The sequence below is a fragment of the Zonotrichia albicollis genome, chromosome 7, assembly GCF_047830755.1.
Source record: "Zonotrichia albicollis isolate bZonAlb1 chromosome 7, bZonAlb1.hap1, whole genome shotgun sequence".
NCBI lineage: Eukaryota > Metazoa > Chordata > Aves > Passeriformes > Passerellidae > Zonotrichia > Zonotrichia albicollis.
Window position 1 is genome coordinate 39,498,227 of NC_133825.1, and position 16,149 is coordinate 39,514,375.

Genomic DNA, 16,149 nt, shown 5'->3' on the forward strand with positions numbered 1-16,149 from the left:
ACACTGGCAGGGTTTCTGCCTGTCCAGCAGCCTGCTGTAAGGGGCTGCAGATGCTGGGCAGGGATTGAGCCCATGCAGAGGTTTCTGCCTGTCCAGCAGCCTGCTGTAAGGGGCTGCAGATGCTGGGCAGGGATTGAGCCCACGCAGAGGTTTCTGCCTGTCCAGCAGCCTGCTGTAAGGGGCTGCAGATGCTGGGCAGGGATTGAGCCCACGCAGAGGTTTCTGCCTGTCCAGCAGCCTGCTGTAAGGGGCTGCAGATGCTGGGCAGGGATTGAGCCCACGCAGAGGTTTCTGCCTGTCCAGCAGCCTGCTGTAAGGGGCTGCAGATGCTGGGCAGGGATTGAGCCCACTCAGAGCTCGAGTGACATGCAGGCACTTCAGATTCCCAGCACACTCTGAGCTGAAGGTGTGTTAAATCCAGGATATGGTCAGTGGGATATGCAGAGTGTTTGCTTGGTACATATATAGCTAATATGTCCTGGATATATTAGTCTCACAAACCATGTGGTATTGCTGCATATTATGGGATGTGTCAGATTGACTGCTTGCAATGTCTTACACGTGTTGTTCAGTCTGGGTAATCTTGGACAGAAGTGTAGGAGCCAGGTCTTTAGAATTTTAAATATTAGACAGAGATGAATAAATAAATATCAAATTAAATGTTAAGAACTTGGTGAGGTTTAATAGCTGCATAAAGCATTGGTGCATGTGTTCTGATATGTCTGTTCTGGAACAAATCAGAATTAATGTCCTGGAGTGGAGAGGGGAACTTGGTTTTTTTTGGTTTTTTTGACTTTTGTCATTAAACCAGTAGATTTTTATTCTAAATCTGTAGTCAATGTTCCTCTAAAATTAGAGCAATTGAAACCTTCAGGGGCACTTTATCTCTTATTTCACCTATTTCAACATGAGCTAGGTCTCTCTTTGAGTATGCCTTTCTCATTAATATTGGAAGGAACCTAAGTAGAGCTTAGTGAAAACCCCAAAATTTTTGACAGGTAAAATTAGGGAAGATGAATTCCAGCTATTGATATCAATGTCTTAGATTATCTGCATAGAGTTATTTACTTGTGAATATCCATTCTAACCAAGATGATAACCAGGCTAGCACTGTAAGATTCCTGAGCAGCATTAACTTGTTTAACTGCACTCAAAGCAAACATGATACTATGATCCATAATGGATAGGGGAAAGAAGAAAACAGAAGACTTTATAATGCCATTATAAATCAACAATTCCTGTTGTGCAGCACTTCTGAAAGGATCTTTCAGAATTACAATACAAAGAAAGAAAATTAGAATGATCTTATGCTTGAAAATTTTATCTGTTGAAGAGAGTTTGAAAAGACTGGCACTTGTTGCCAGGCAAAAGAGATAAATTGCATAGCCCATGAGGACAGATGTAAAAGGTAATGTGGAGGGACAAAAGATATAGCTACTAAGAGAGACTAGGAAGAATTATTATGAATAAAACAGTAGGTGATCACTCTGAATTTATTGGCTGACTTTCTATTTGATTGATCAATAGTTATTTAAGGATGCCTGTCATGTCACTAGGATTGGATTGGATAATTCTGCATAAATTGATATATTAAGAAAAACTCTTACCCTCTCTTGCATGTATAAATTTTCATTCACTTCACAATATTGCTCTGGTGTAACCAGGAGCCAAAACCATAATCTTCTTTCATGAATAATACTTAAAATTCATACAACTTGCAAAACAAGTCATTTATTAGTGAGAAAACCTTGGAATATGTCTGGACTTCTGTACTATAGCAGAAGGAGCTAATTTGATGATCAACTTTGCCATTTAATGTCCATCTCTGTGGTGTTCAATTACATAGCTGTGCTCCAGTGAGCACTTGTTACTGAAGCAATATCACTTTCCAAACTTAGGTCCAAACATAAGCTACAACTGCCTAAAAAATGTGATTTCCTGACAATTTCCTAAACGGCTGCGGTACTCTCATCTGCAGAGCCTACATTATAAGACACGGGGATCAGAGATGGTCATTTGGGTTGAATCTAGAGTACTGATACTTTGGAGAATTTATTTGTTAAAAAATAAATTACAGAGGGAATTCTGGGAAAGGTATTTTTCAAGCAAGTCTTGTATCAGGGTTTCTAATGGAATTGCTCAGGCAGCTGAAAAGTGTTGAAAATTAAATAGGCTTTAATGAAAATTGTGATTATTTTTCAGGAAATTCTATTTTGAGTGAGATGGTGTTGTTTGGAGAGAACCTTTTTATTTTCCTACAAGTAAACAAATATCAGTGGTGCTTGGCTCTATAAAGAGAGGATCAGGAATGATCTGTGTGTTTCCTTGTCAACAGATCAAAAATTTCCACTGAAAATGAGGGAAAGCATGAGTAAATGTCACCACTTATTTCAGGCAGTGAGGACAGTCTGGGCCATAGAATTCCCAATTGCTTATTTTGGGGGGTCTGAGGGGTCCCAAGGGACATGAACAGGGCAGTGCATTCCCTGGGAATCAGCTTTGCTGAGGGGCAGTGCTTTTTGCAGAGAGCAGCATTCCTGCAGGCAGACCCATAGCTGCCATGGAGAGCTAAGTGCTGCTGAGTTAAAGGAGCTGTTCTGGCTGCCCAAAGGTTCTGTGAGAGGTGCAGTGGCTCAGTGGTTCTTCTGGGGGGCTGGACTCCCACCTTGGATGAGCCTGGCTGCTAGTGGAGAGGGAAGACATTCCCAGTGCTGGCCCGTGTGAGGACTCTGTCTTCACATAGCAGCCAGGGTATCAGGAGATGGACTGAAATTGTGATGGAACTCTTCAGAATGTGTAACATGAGGACTGATGGCACTACTACTGTTATAGTGCTGGTGACCTAAGGATTTCAGTGGGACAAAATTTACAGAGAGACAGTATTTTTTGTGAGTTGGAACTGACAGAGTTAGAAAAGGACAGATAAGATTTTAGGCATATTCACAAGATCCTGAGGGACATGAGAAAGGATTTGGCTTCTCAAAACTGTTTTTTCTCTTTTTTTCCCCAGCTGTAGATCTAGGTCTCATAAATATGTTTCCATCCCCCTATTAATCTTACTGTGTTGTGTAAACCCTTCTGCTTGTGTCTTTCCCCCCAGAGATCATACCAGCCTAGTCTGGCATGCAGTTATCGCTGTCCCCGTTCCTCTCTTACACTTCTGCCTCTGTCAGCACTTGGAGACCCTCAGGGCTACTTTGGCCTTTTTGATTTGAGCTGGCTGTAAGTGCAGAGGTGTGTGGATGGGTGATCAATACCTGTCTTGGTAGTTTTTTATGTCTTTATTTTTCTCCAGGATGCTGCAGATTCTGCTATCCCAGTGGAGAGGAGCTGAAGTTGATCTGAGTTGTAGCTCGGACATTCAGCACTTTCCATAGCAGTGACAACACCACTGGGTATAGAAGACTCCTCAGACTTAGCAGATGATACCTGGTTTGGGTTTGGGGGTGATACAAGCCAGACAAATGCCTTTGGAGATGAACCCTCTCAGATCTCTCTTTGACTGGTGATCCCTTAAAGACAAGGAATGATCCCTGAAAAGTTTAATTGGAAAGGATTGGTGTTTTGCTCCATATCCTGGCCCATTTCCATTTTAAAAGGGAAGTGCTTTGCACCACTAATCAGAAAGGCATTCTGAGGAGCACTGCCTTATCACTTTCCAAGGCCTTTAAAGAATGGAAGCATGGGTACCACTTCCCCTTTCCATCCCATGGCATGATTTATCAAGGTGTTTAGCTGCATGCTGAAACTCAATGTCTTGTCTCTCATTGGCCCCTGCTTCTACTTCTCCTTCATGTCTTCTTTCTATGCCATTTCATTTGTGATTCAGTCTCCTGGGAACTGCCCATCTTTCTCTTGAGTCCATATTCCTTCAGGTTGTCCTGCGACATATGATGATCCCATGTTCAAAAAGCCAAGTTGCTCTCTTGGTGGCCCTTTGTTTTGAGGTTGATGCGATGAAGGAAGGAAAGAGTTTGAGGGCAGCTGGGAAAAGAGACAGGGTCTTGGCTGTGATGGGGTCTGTGGTGTTGCCATTTAGGAGCAAGGGATGGTGGTTACTCACATCCTGTGCATGCAGCAGTGTAGATGCAGCTGCAGTTCTTGTAGGAATTGTAGGAATTGCATACAGAAAGTGAAAAGTTCAAGTGAAAATGCTCTTCTGCGATTCTGATCTTTTATATGGTTCTTCTTCACCTTCTGAAGTAAGTTTGAACTTGGAAGACTTTTGCTTAATTCAGGGAGTTGCACAGCAGGGCAGCCTCTCAGCCTGCTCACTGGCAAGAGTGAAAAGGAGCAAATCCCGAATTTCTCCAGAGGTTGTTGTGTGGTGCAGCTGAGTGGGAGTCTGAGAGTGCACATCTGAATAACTCCTCTGGCTCTGAGGAACAAACATTTCTGCCAAAATCTGTTGAACCATTTAGTCTTCTTTTGCATCAGAAAAGTTTCCTTAAAACATATGCAGATGTCAGTATTCACCCACAATCACTGATAATGTCTTACAAAACCAATGGATAATATTTCCTTTTTTGGATGCCTGGTGGCTCATCAGAGTCCAGGCAAAAATTTCAGCTGAAGTAATTTGAATCAAAATGGCATTTATATACTTTCTTTTTATTTGAATCAATTTCTGGTTTATCAGGGTGGATATAATTATAATAACCTTTTTTTCCCCAGCCTCAGTAGAAATAAAAATACTTACTGTTTATAATATTAGAATTCAGGTGGGGGGACGTTTCTCTTTGAGGTGTTATAGAGGGGGAAAAATTTCCTGATTCTAGAAGCTACATATATCTAAGCCCAGCTCAGATAAGTAGTTTAATATTATTACTGGTTATAACTGTGCTTGTTTAGGAGCACTTGAAAGTGCTTATGGAGGACATGAGTGTATGTTTCAAGTTTATTGAGTATTTAAGAATAGGCTAAATGAGCATATTTGCTGAATTGAAGTAATTTATCAGGTGAATAGACTTCAACCAGCAGCCACAGCTGAGTTGATGCTAATTCATAGGGATTCCTGACCTTGGTTATCAAATGATCAATTAAAAAACTTAAATAAGTGGCAAATTTCCCCAGGAATAAACAAAGTGGCTGTTATTTTTTGGGGGTTTTTTTGATTGTTGTTTTTTTTAATTAATGTGAGACTTCTCAGCAGTGAAACAGGATAGTGGGGAGAAATTAAATGTTCATTTCCCAGTATAGAACCGTCTCTCTATTTTCATAGAAACTAAATACACCATGTTCAAATATAAATTTCTTTCCTCCATTTTTTCCTCCATTAACTAGGAGCCAAAGGTCTTAACAGAAATCAATCCATGCAATTTATTTTTAACTTCACCCTGCTTAGCTACGATTGATTTTTATCTTTGCGATCGATGGTAGAGAAAACGGTTTGGCGGAACAATGGAGCACTCTCCAGCTTGTAGGGGCTGGTCTTTGAGTCTTTTATTGAAGGAATCATTAAAAGCTTATTATGAAACTAATAGGATGAAGACGTTTAAATGATGAACACGATTACACCTGTTTTACTGGTGAATAATGCCTGCTAGAGCTGATCTCCTCTCGCTCCTATTTAAAATGCTGGACAGCACTCCAGTGGGGGAAATTAATCCATACAGATGAAAGAAAGTGCATCCCACGTGCTAGTTAAAAGCTCTTGTTAAAGCAAGACAGGCAGTAAGTAGTTAGCTACTTTCCTATTCACTGCTGGGTGCTTTTCATCCATTTCTAGCACAGTTTCATTTTTTCTGTGCCAAATATCACATTTGGAACTTGAGCCTAACCATCTCTTGATAAAAAAAAAAAAAAAAAAAATTAACATTTTCCTTTATTTATTTATTTTTTATTGATTTTCTTTCTAGGGCATTTTGTGATGTACTTTCTTTTATCACTCTCTCCCCTCCCATCAAGCTGTCTGATTGATCAGCTGAAGATGTAAAGTATTGCTTTGGCAAACTCATATGTTTCCTCTGAAATCAAAAGGAGGGTTAATGTGTACAATTATGCTCTTCTCATAAGTTGATTTCTGTGTGGGTGATGTGCACCTGCAGCTCGGATGTGGCTTGTGTTTTGGTGTAACTGCACATTTTCTGCAGGAGTTGCTTTTAAAACAAATGCAATACTTGAGATTACTCTGTCCTTTAGCTGTGTCATCTTTGCTCTGAGGGGAGAGGGAGCTGAACAGGGACTGGGCCAGTATAATGAATGCTGCTTTGTCAGAGCAGATTTTCTCTGATGGGTGTGATGCTCTAAAGAGTGTCATGTTTTCTAAGCCTGCTGAATTTACCAGACAACTTGAGGGTGCTTTATGCACAGAAATCCCACAGCACACTCAGGTAATTGCAAATTGTTCAGTGACTGTGCAGAAGGCATGATGTTAATGAAAAGCACAGGGAGATAATTCAGACTGGATGGTACCTGTCATGATGGAATTTATGCTAAGCAGTGGAGAACCTCACTACACAGAAATATCTCGAAGATTGCTTTTGTTGATCATGGTGGGTCAAGAAGGAAGAGCATTACACTAGGTTCATGTTCTTCCTCATTCTCTGAACCTCTTGTGACTGGAATTGTGGTTAGGCTTGGGAGAGGAGGCACAGCTTTTCAATCCTCAAACCAACAAACCTGTGCAGGGTCAGGCAGGGCTGTCTCTGAAGAACCCCAAAATCCCGTGGTAAGGGTGTCAGTGGAGCAGCCTGCCTGCTGAACTTGCCATGACTCTTCTGTGCTTTAATCCACAGTTTGATTTGGGGGATTTTATGCTCGCAAGAAGGAGAAAGGGAACGTAAAGTTAAAGCAATGTAGAGGGATTCCAGGGCTCCCTAAGGAGGTGGAGAACAGGATGCTGCTACAACACGCATACCAGCTCATTTGATGTTATTGGAAAGGAGGGGAACTCCACAAGCAGGGCAATCACCTTGGAGAACAAGTGAGAGGTTTATTGAAAATAACATCAACTATTAAGAACTTAGTATCAACAAGAAGTGTAAAATTTGTTTCTGTGAAATTTTTGCTCACTTTTCTGAAAATTCTTTGAGCAGTAGGAGGCAGATGAGGTCCTCCTTAGCACAGGAGCCTTTCTGAGATTTACTAATTTCCTCTCTGTTCCATCAATATCTGCCTTACATTGGAAATTATGAGTCCCAGCGTAAGCCAGCCAGGAAGATGATAAAGAAGCCTCATACAGAGTGATCTACAATTCCTCACATTATCTAGGGCTTCTTTACAGTCTGAGACCTTTTAACTCATTCTGCTTGCCTTCCAAACTCTTAGATAAACAGATGTTTTTGCCTAAGATGAACTTCAATCTAAAGAAAAAAAAATAAAAGGAAGCAAGCTGCAAAGCTTGTTCTTAAATAATCTTATTCAATCATTAACATGGGAAATGGCTTTGTGTGTTCCTAGACATGTCACAGAAATTAATGAGATAAATAGATTCCATGACAAGTTTTATGTAATTTTCTACAGTCTTATGAGCGTGTTTGTTTTCTTCTATGTTTGATGCAATTGATGCACTCTGTCTCATTACAGGTCAGGAAGGGGAATGAGCCAGCATATCCAGACTTTCAGGGCTTTCAAAGAGAAATTTCTCATGTTTTCTTCTTAAGTGCCAGCTGATATAAATTAGATGAGACTTTTGTCTTGAATGTGGAAACATTAAAGAAAAGTAGTAGCTCATGAGTGGAGGGAGGAAAAAAGAACACAGGTTAGGAAAGACAGATGTGTTTAATGACAAACACATTTGTCCATGGGAATAATTTCTACTGGCCAGAAGCCCAATTAAACACATAAAGTAGAAATCCAGAAAAACAGATTAATGATCCAGTCATTAGCGATGGAGGAAGAAAAAGACAAACCCAGCTAATTCTGTACTGAGCATGACAGATGAGCTCACAGCAAATAATTGGGTGACATTCATCAAATGTGAACTGAAAGGAGGCATTGGAGGGCAAAACACTGCCATAATCTCTGGGATTTACAGTGTTGGAGCATTTGCTCATAGGAAAAGGAAAAGTTCATCAAAATAAATTAAGTAGGGCCTTCCAAAATTCATTCTGTACCGTGGTGCTTGCCAAAACTTTATTGGAGGCTTGATCATTTTTTTGGAACTGTTATAACTGTGCATGTAAATCATGCGAAGATGAGACCCTGGCTGGGAAAAGCTTACACAGCTCCTGCCAACAGAATTGTGGGTGGCTTCGTACTAACTGGCTCAGGAAGACCACAAACCTCAAATATTTCTATTTCTAAACCTTGTCAAGGTGACCTAGTCCAGGTGGAAGCCTGGAAGGGAGTTTAACTATTGCATACTAAACATTAACAGTGTTTAATCCTAACTTTCTGCATTTAAAAGCCAAACAAACAAACAAGTAATTCAAACAAACCCCCTCCAGGTACCAGTTTTCAGTGGGATAAAGCCAAAATAATGGTTTAAAACCTTTTGAGTGTGGCAGACTTGCAGTAGAACCTGTTGTGGCACAGAAAGTGGAAGTTGATCACCCCTTGATATTTTTGCCACTCTGTTTTCACTGGATTAACTGGAAGGTTGTTGGACTGTTCCCAGTCTTAATTGGTCATCACAGCATTTACAAAGTGTGCAAATATTCATGTCCTCATCTACAAGCTGAAGACCATGTCTCAGCCCATCAGAAGATGTGGATATTGAATGCAGGGTTCTTAGCAAGTAGTCACTGGACATATTCAGTTCATGTGAGAATTGAGAATTTGGGGTTTCTAATGAAGGCCATAAATATTAAAAGTGAAAGGGGATATTTAAATATTCCCTGTGCTATTTAGACAATATCTAGAAGTGTGGGAATCCTTTGAGTAGTGCTTGTGGAGTTGAGAGATATAAAATTACTGCAAACATGAATTTTGCCTTTCAGCTGGACTCAGTATGAATCAACTGCACAGTCTGTTCTCTCCTGTGAAAATTTTATTTTGATGTGAAAGTATTAAATGGGAAATATATCTTTCAGAAGTAGCACTCACTGACCTTATTCAACCTGCAGGAGAGGAGGCTGCAGGGAGACATTAGGGCACCTTCCAGTAACTAAAGTGGCTATAAGAGAGCTGGAGAGGGACTTTGGACAAGGGCATGGAGTGTCAGGACAAGGAGGAATGGCTTTGAACTGAAAGAGGTAGAATTAGATTAGATACATGGAAGAACTGGATGATCTTTAGGGTCCCAACCGAGACCATTGTGTGATTCAACTCAGAGCAGGACCCAGAAATGGTCACTGCTCTGCCAGTACACAGTGCACTTTCCATGAAGTGAGAGTCCAGTGACTGCTGTTTTCTCCCTGTCCCTTCTATTGGCTTGTTCTGGGTCCACAGACAAGTTGCTTTAGATTTTCCTGTTCGTGTTTGCCCTTGGCTTTAGCTAAATGTTATCGGTATAGAGTTTATTTGCTGTCATATAGGCCGTTCTTAGGACCTTATGCCGTGTGTGCTTTAATAGTGGCTGGTTTTGTTTTTTCTCTGGAGGGTGCTAAATACAGTTTTGTTGACATTACAAATAAAAATGGGAAAAAATCTGAAGGGGAAGTCTTAGTGTACAAGATGGTCCTACTTCTAAACCTCCCTTTCTTTCCAGTTTTTCAAACTGTCAATGGGAAAGCCTTGAGTTGATTAGATATCAAATTTCATGACCAATAATAGCGTGTCCTTCAAATGACAGCTTCTCCAGGGGAGAAAGCCACTATCTAGAGGTGATATCATTGCTGAGAATACAATTGATGCTGTAGCAATGTTCTATGTAAGCTCATTCTCAAATATCACTGTCAGATAAAGGAAGTATATCTAGGAGAGAATCTAGGACCTTTCTCTTAGCTTTATTGGAAGCCAACAAGTGATATTCTGTACAACAGACAAGTGCTTTGTGCATTATTTTATCTTAAGACCTGCAAGACTGCCAAACCATCAGAATGTAGGAAATTCACTGATGTAAGCCTTGTGTTAGCCAGGTCTGAGATGGTGCCAGAAAGAACACCTACAGCAAGAGTAAGTGACTCCTGACAGGTTTTAGAGCCCATATTTTACAAATTATCTGTGTTAGATCTCATTGATGCATGGCGTTTTTGCATAGGCTTTAGTTCATTCAGTCCATAAAACTGCAGATTTGGATGTCTATCAGTTCCCCCCACGCACATCCGTTTTCAGAGAGTATAATTTCAGAGAAACCAGTTTCATAGTGACAAAGGGCATCTCAGAGCTTAGCTCCAGCTTTCCAAGAGCGCATTTACAGTTAGCAGTGCTGTAAATGTGTGCTAGTGTGGATCTCTGCTGCTAGTCACTGTAAAAGGTTGTTGGAAGACAATCCTGGCCTCAAGGGACTTACAGTGCAGACAAGACTGAGAAGCAGCAAAGAGGGATTATCTCCTACTTACAGGGGAAGAACAGAAGCACAGAGACTTTAAATTACTTGCCCAAGGTAACTGAGCTGGACCATGTGATGAAACCAGATCCTCCTTTTCCTCCCACTCAGCACTTTTTTCCTGAGATGTTAAAATCACACAGGATTTGAATCCAGTGTGAAAATGGAAGGTTCAATAGCACAGCTTAAATAATTCTTCATCCCTCTCAGGTTTGTGGTTTCTTTGGAGTTACCCAGATGCCTTTAGGGACAGCTGTGCCTGCAATAGAAAATGTACCTGAAAGAAAGCTTGTCAAGCACTTTTAGAGGTGTCATCACAGAGTGTCTCAGAAGGGTCATCACTGACTTTCTTTGGTGTTTCCATAGGTGACAACTGGTGGAAGAGCAACTTACTATGTGTCATACAGACGGGAACCCTTTGCACAGATCAAATTACCCAAATACTCCCTTCCTAAGGTGAGTCCACCATTTGTGAACATAGACATGTGATATCTTGGGAAGCCACATATGTGAGGTTCCATAAAGTGAAGTGCCAGGTCCTTTACTTGGATCACAACAACCCCACACAGTGCTAGAGGCTGGGGGAAAAGGACCTGGGGGTGTTGGTTGACAGCAGCTGAACATGAGCCAGCAGCTCCTGAGGTAGCTAAGAAGGCAAATGATATCTTTGTATCAAAAATATTGTTGCCACCAGGACTAGGAAAATTACCTGTTATAGTACAGATTTGTTGGTGGCCCTGGTTTAGAATTGGTGCATGCTATAAAATCAGGGGTACTTTTGTAATTTAAAGATCAGAAGTACTTTAAGGCTAGGTGTCATGGAAAAGTCTTTGAGCCATGTAAAGGAGGATTGTTTATGCTGCCCTTGGTTACTAGAATATTTTTGCTGTACAGTAATAACTATCTGTCATGTGCAGATTAATGAACTCTGCTGGAGTTGTACGTGTGTGAGGTTGGCACCAGGGTAATGCAATATTTCCACTGCAACTGGTAAAAACAGATGGAAGTCGTTGGGCATTTTGCTTTATTTTTACACTGTTGGAATAGATTGGGTACCTCCTTAATCTTTAAGGAATTACAGCTCCTGGGCAAGAACAAGCCTCCTGATTTAGTCTTTCTTTGTTGAGGGAAATGGCAAATCTCCCACTGATTGTACTCACTGGGATAGAATTAGGCCCTCAAATGGTTTTTCTCCCCATCTCATGCCGATAGGATATGTTAGGTCTATTAGAAATAGTCCCATTTAATCAATCCTAACTTTTCATCTAGATACCTCACAGAAAAGATTAAGATGCCTCCTAGGCAGGATGAGGATATTGAGCTGATCTTCCTCCAGATATTCTTTCCTGAAATCAGGTCACTCCATCCTTTGGGAGACTTCCAGAATTATGATTGCTTGATGCAGAAAGAGTGCAAGGAATTAATCAAGGCCTCTTGGCCTCTAGAGAAAATTTAAATAGGTACAAATAGATAAATGGAGTCTCATATAACCACAGTCATTTTGCTTCTAGCTGAACCTGTGTCAGTTTGTTCAACAATGGTAGCAAGGATGAAGTGCTCCAATACTCATCACCACCCTGAAAGTAATTTCCATGAACCTGTTTTAAAATAATACCAAGAAAATACATGATCAGATCTCTTTGATATAAAAACTAAATGGGGAAAGCCTTGTTAGACTTTTTTTATCTTGGTCAGCAGCAGAAATCCAACAAAGGTTAGTGGGTGCATTATTTGATAGTCCCTATGTTGCAGGATAATTATCTCAGATAAACTCTCAATAGGAAAATATGTTATTAAAAATCACTATCAGCAGTAGCTCAAACTGATACCTATACCTCACCTTCAAATAAATGTGAACTCCAAGGTCTTTTTTATACCATCCCTTGCCATTCGGAAGCACAAGCCCATTATTCCAGCATGAGAATGAAAATTATCACTGCTTTTAGCCTGGTGCCATATGATGCTTAGTGAATATGAAGACTCCAGGCTCCAAGGCTGTGAATCTTCCATGAGTAATAAAACTGACTTACCAATTTATAAATAAAAAATGAAACTGGATGAAATTCCTTGAAGGTACCAAAAATGAAGAAAGCAAAAACCCTTCGCCCAGCTGGTGATTATTTAAAAAGGGAAATGCAGAAAAGTCACAATGCTGGTAATTTATTGGCTTGCTCTAACAGAAAGTTGTTAAACATACCTATAATTCATGCTCCATCTCCATTCTTTCATAATTCATGGTAATTACTACATGTCCCGAAGGGCAGAGAAATACAGAGATCCTCAGTAACAGGCCTTTTGTCTTCTTTTAACAGGACATGCACATTATCAGCACAGATGAGAATCAGGTGTTTGCAGCTGTTCAAGAGTGGAACCAGAATGACACCTATAACCTGTACATCTCCGACACCCGAGGGGTCTACTTCACCCTGGCCTTGGAAAATGTGAAAAGCAGCCGAGGACTGGAGGGGAATATTGTCATTGACCTTTATGAGGTATGCAGTAAAGGTCACCCTGCAAGCAGCAGCAATGGCCTGCTAGTTCAAGCAAGTGTAAATCTCTTACCAACCTCCCAGGATTTTCATTTGATTTAGGATCACCCTGAGGCGTTTCCTGGACTTGATGCTGAGTTGACTCATGTGGGAATAGATGCAGTTATTCTGCTACAGGTGCAACAACTGGTTGGGTTCAAGTCAATGACTGGTTAGCTATGTGTCATTTCCAAAAGGGAAAACCATTATCATCCTAATGTGGATATCCATAGAAAGACTAAACACAACTTTTTTTCTCCTTGGGCATCTAGAGACACCTGCTCACAGGCAGGGAGTCTGGACTGCACCTTCATGAGCACTGAACAGTTTGTAAACTACAACCAACAATTTGTAGGTGCCACTTGCCCAGAGATGACAGATGGACAACTTCTACCCCAAACTATCTTCCATCCTCATGCTTCTTCCAAGCCTGTCAGCCTTGGCCAGCAGCAGCAGTGCATTCAGAGCAGTTCCAGCTCCTGGTTTCTTCAGAGCATTCTGGTTTTGGTGTGTTATCATTTGTTATATGGAAGATCTGCTGAGATGCAGGGCTCAGTGCTTTGCCAGCAGCAAACAACTAATCAGTAGTAGTAATAGAAATGGTTGTAGGCTGATTACTGCTGTTAAACAGAGAAAGTTCTTGCAGCTGCATGCAGAGGTTATGACTATACATTTTATTATTTCAGCCAAAATAATGCTCATTTAACAACATAATCAATTTGTTTATAAAAATCCAAGTGATATAAGTCAATGAGGGAAAACTCACAAATAACACATTGATTAGTGTGAAGGACAGGGTTTATGTTTTTTCTTCTACTGGTAAAATATATTTTCCTGCCTCTGAAAAATTATATTTCTTTGCTGTGATGAACCAGCTGAAATTAACATGCATTGTCTCACATTCCCGGGCAAACCTACATACTCCCCGCTGGTATATCATAGACTTTTCACTGTTAAATGCTAATAAATTTTTACAGAGTCATTTAAAGAGTAGTATCACTCCAGGGGCTTCAGAATAGAAGGATTTGCATCCTGACAGTTGCCAGGAAGTTGCAGATTTGCAGAAAATTTCTTCTTCCTGTCTCACTTTCACAGCTGTGCAACAGAGACCAGACTCAACATGAAGTCTTTTTGGGGATGTTTTGACAGGACCATATTCTGCTGGAATGGATTCTGCTGACAAAAATCAAAACATTCGAAACAACTGGCTTGATTTGTCAGAATTTGGATGTGGAAGGAAAGCAAAGAAATCAAGTTTGCAAAACATCAGTGTCACAGCATGTTCAGGATTCCCATCTTTTGTATTGATTTTTTTTTTTTTCTGGTACACAAAAAGATTCCACACTTTTTCTGATGTGATCTTCTTTCTCCCCTGTTTTGGCAGTCTGTGGAGGAAGTGGGACAGACCCCATCCTCAAGCTCACAGAGCTCAAGTGTGACCTGGTGCATGTTGCACCTTCAAGCCCATCATCAGCCTATCTGCAAGAATTCAATGAAATCCAAAAGTGGGCTGTTTTCCAGGGATTTGCTCTTTGACCATTCTTGTCTTTTTCTTCCAAGGAGAGAAACCACACAAGGCCTTTCAGCTTTGCAAGATATTCCTTTAGTGCCATTTGATGTTCTAAGATTTGACTGAGATGCCTTCCTTGCTTTTACAGAGGCTTTCCACTCCTGGGAGTGCTCAGATGGACATTGCTTTTGGCCTGTTCTTCCGATGTATTTTTTTTTCATCTCTCTCCCTTTTTCCTAGGTAGCAGGGATCAAAGGCATATTCCTGGCTAACAGGAAGGTGGATGACCAGATCAAGACTTTCATTACCTACAACAAAGGCAGAGACTGGCGTTTGCTACAGGCACCGGACACTGATCTAAGAGGGAATCCTGTACTTTGCCAGCTGGTGAGTGGCAGATCTTTTCCAAGGCACAACTGACTCCTTCAGAGCTGCTTATTGTAGTCACTAGGTTAACAAAACTCCCCATGTTTTCTCTCTTGACTTTCTGTGTGTTAAATGAATTCAGTAAGTTTCTTTATCTATAGCTTCATAGGTTTTAAGGGCAAATTCTGACCATCTTTCTTGATGTATTTAATAGAATTCAAGTCAGAATAAGAAAATTGCTGGGGAAAAGTGCTCTAAGTCAGGTTGTTGTTAAAACAAGGGCAGACATGCTTGTTTGTTGTGCAGAGTTCCTGCTTATCCATCAAAGGAACATGTGACCTATGTGTGCTAAGAGCAAAGGGTCATTTTCAGAAGGATCAGAGCATCTGTGTGCAGTCACCAAGGGTTCCTCTGATATTTAATTGGATGAATATTGAAGCTTCTGCCTTTTGTTTGTTTTCTGTCAACAGCCCTTCTGCTCACTGCACTTGCGCCTGCAACTCTCAGAGAACCCGTACACTTCAGGGAGCATTTCCAGCAAAGAGACAGCTCCTGGGCTGCTGGTGGCCACAGGTGAGAACATCAGTGCTTCTCACTGCTCACCCATACCTTCCTGAGAGCCTGAGAGTGTATGAGGTATTAACCATTGGTGTAAAACCTTTCAGCTCTGTTTCAGCAAGTGCTGAGCTAATTCACATTAACTCCCATTTGCTTTGGGCTAGGAGAAGGCATATGGCCCCAAGTTCAAAAAAGATTTCAGGTATTTGCTGCTCTACAATGACCCATTTGCAGATCTAAGCCCACACTTTCAGGGTGCCATTACCCAGTGGCATTACTTGATCCTCTCATGTTGTTACAACCACTGGACATGTCTGCCTCTTTGCTGCAGGGCCCACGCAGGAGATTGGTACCCAAGGGCTGCACTCCTAGGGGGTGTCAGTAAGTCCCACCTTTCAAGTAGCAAGCACAGGGTTGTCACAAAGCCTGTCAGGTGAAGCCTGGGCTTCCTGGGTGCCTGTCTTGTGCATGGCACTTACTTTTAACTCTGCACTGCTGCAAGACAAGCAGCATTTAATCAACACTGCACAGGCCATTGGTGTTGTGGGCTGTTCTGCAAAACAGTGCTTTGGCAGGTTGTGTTGTTTAAATGACAGCCTGCTACAATACTTCATGGTGGCACTGGCAGAGCCACCGTAATTAATCCACAGGAAGGATGGGGCTACCAACGACCCTCAGCTCTGTGGGAGCTGCTGGCTAACAAAGTGCTTCCTGAATGGCTGGTGCTATTGAAAGCTAGCCTCTGAGCCATGGAGGCAGTTCCTGTCTTTTCAAATGGAGCCTCTTACCAGCTCTCAAATATGTCTGAATAGCTT

At 41.2% G+C, this 16,149-nt stretch overlaps 1 protein-coding gene across 1 annotated transcript in view; it reads left to right on the forward strand.

Moving 5' to 3' along the window:
- The window catches only part of SORCS3 (sortilin related VPS10 domain containing receptor 3), a 262,386-nt gene that overhangs the window by 190,976 nt on the left and 55,261 nt on the right, over positions 1-16,149 (forward strand). Inside the window, exons 8-11 of the mRNA XM_074545187.1 lie at positions 10,739-10,828; positions 12,685-12,864; positions 14,651-14,797; positions 15,247-15,349. Of these exons, the coding sequence (XP_074401288.1) occupies positions 10,739-10,828; positions 12,685-12,864; positions 14,651-14,797; positions 15,247-15,349 (520 nt within the window). The remainder of the gene's footprint in view (positions 1-10,738; positions 10,829-12,684; positions 12,865-14,650; positions 14,798-15,246; positions 15,350-16,149) is intronic.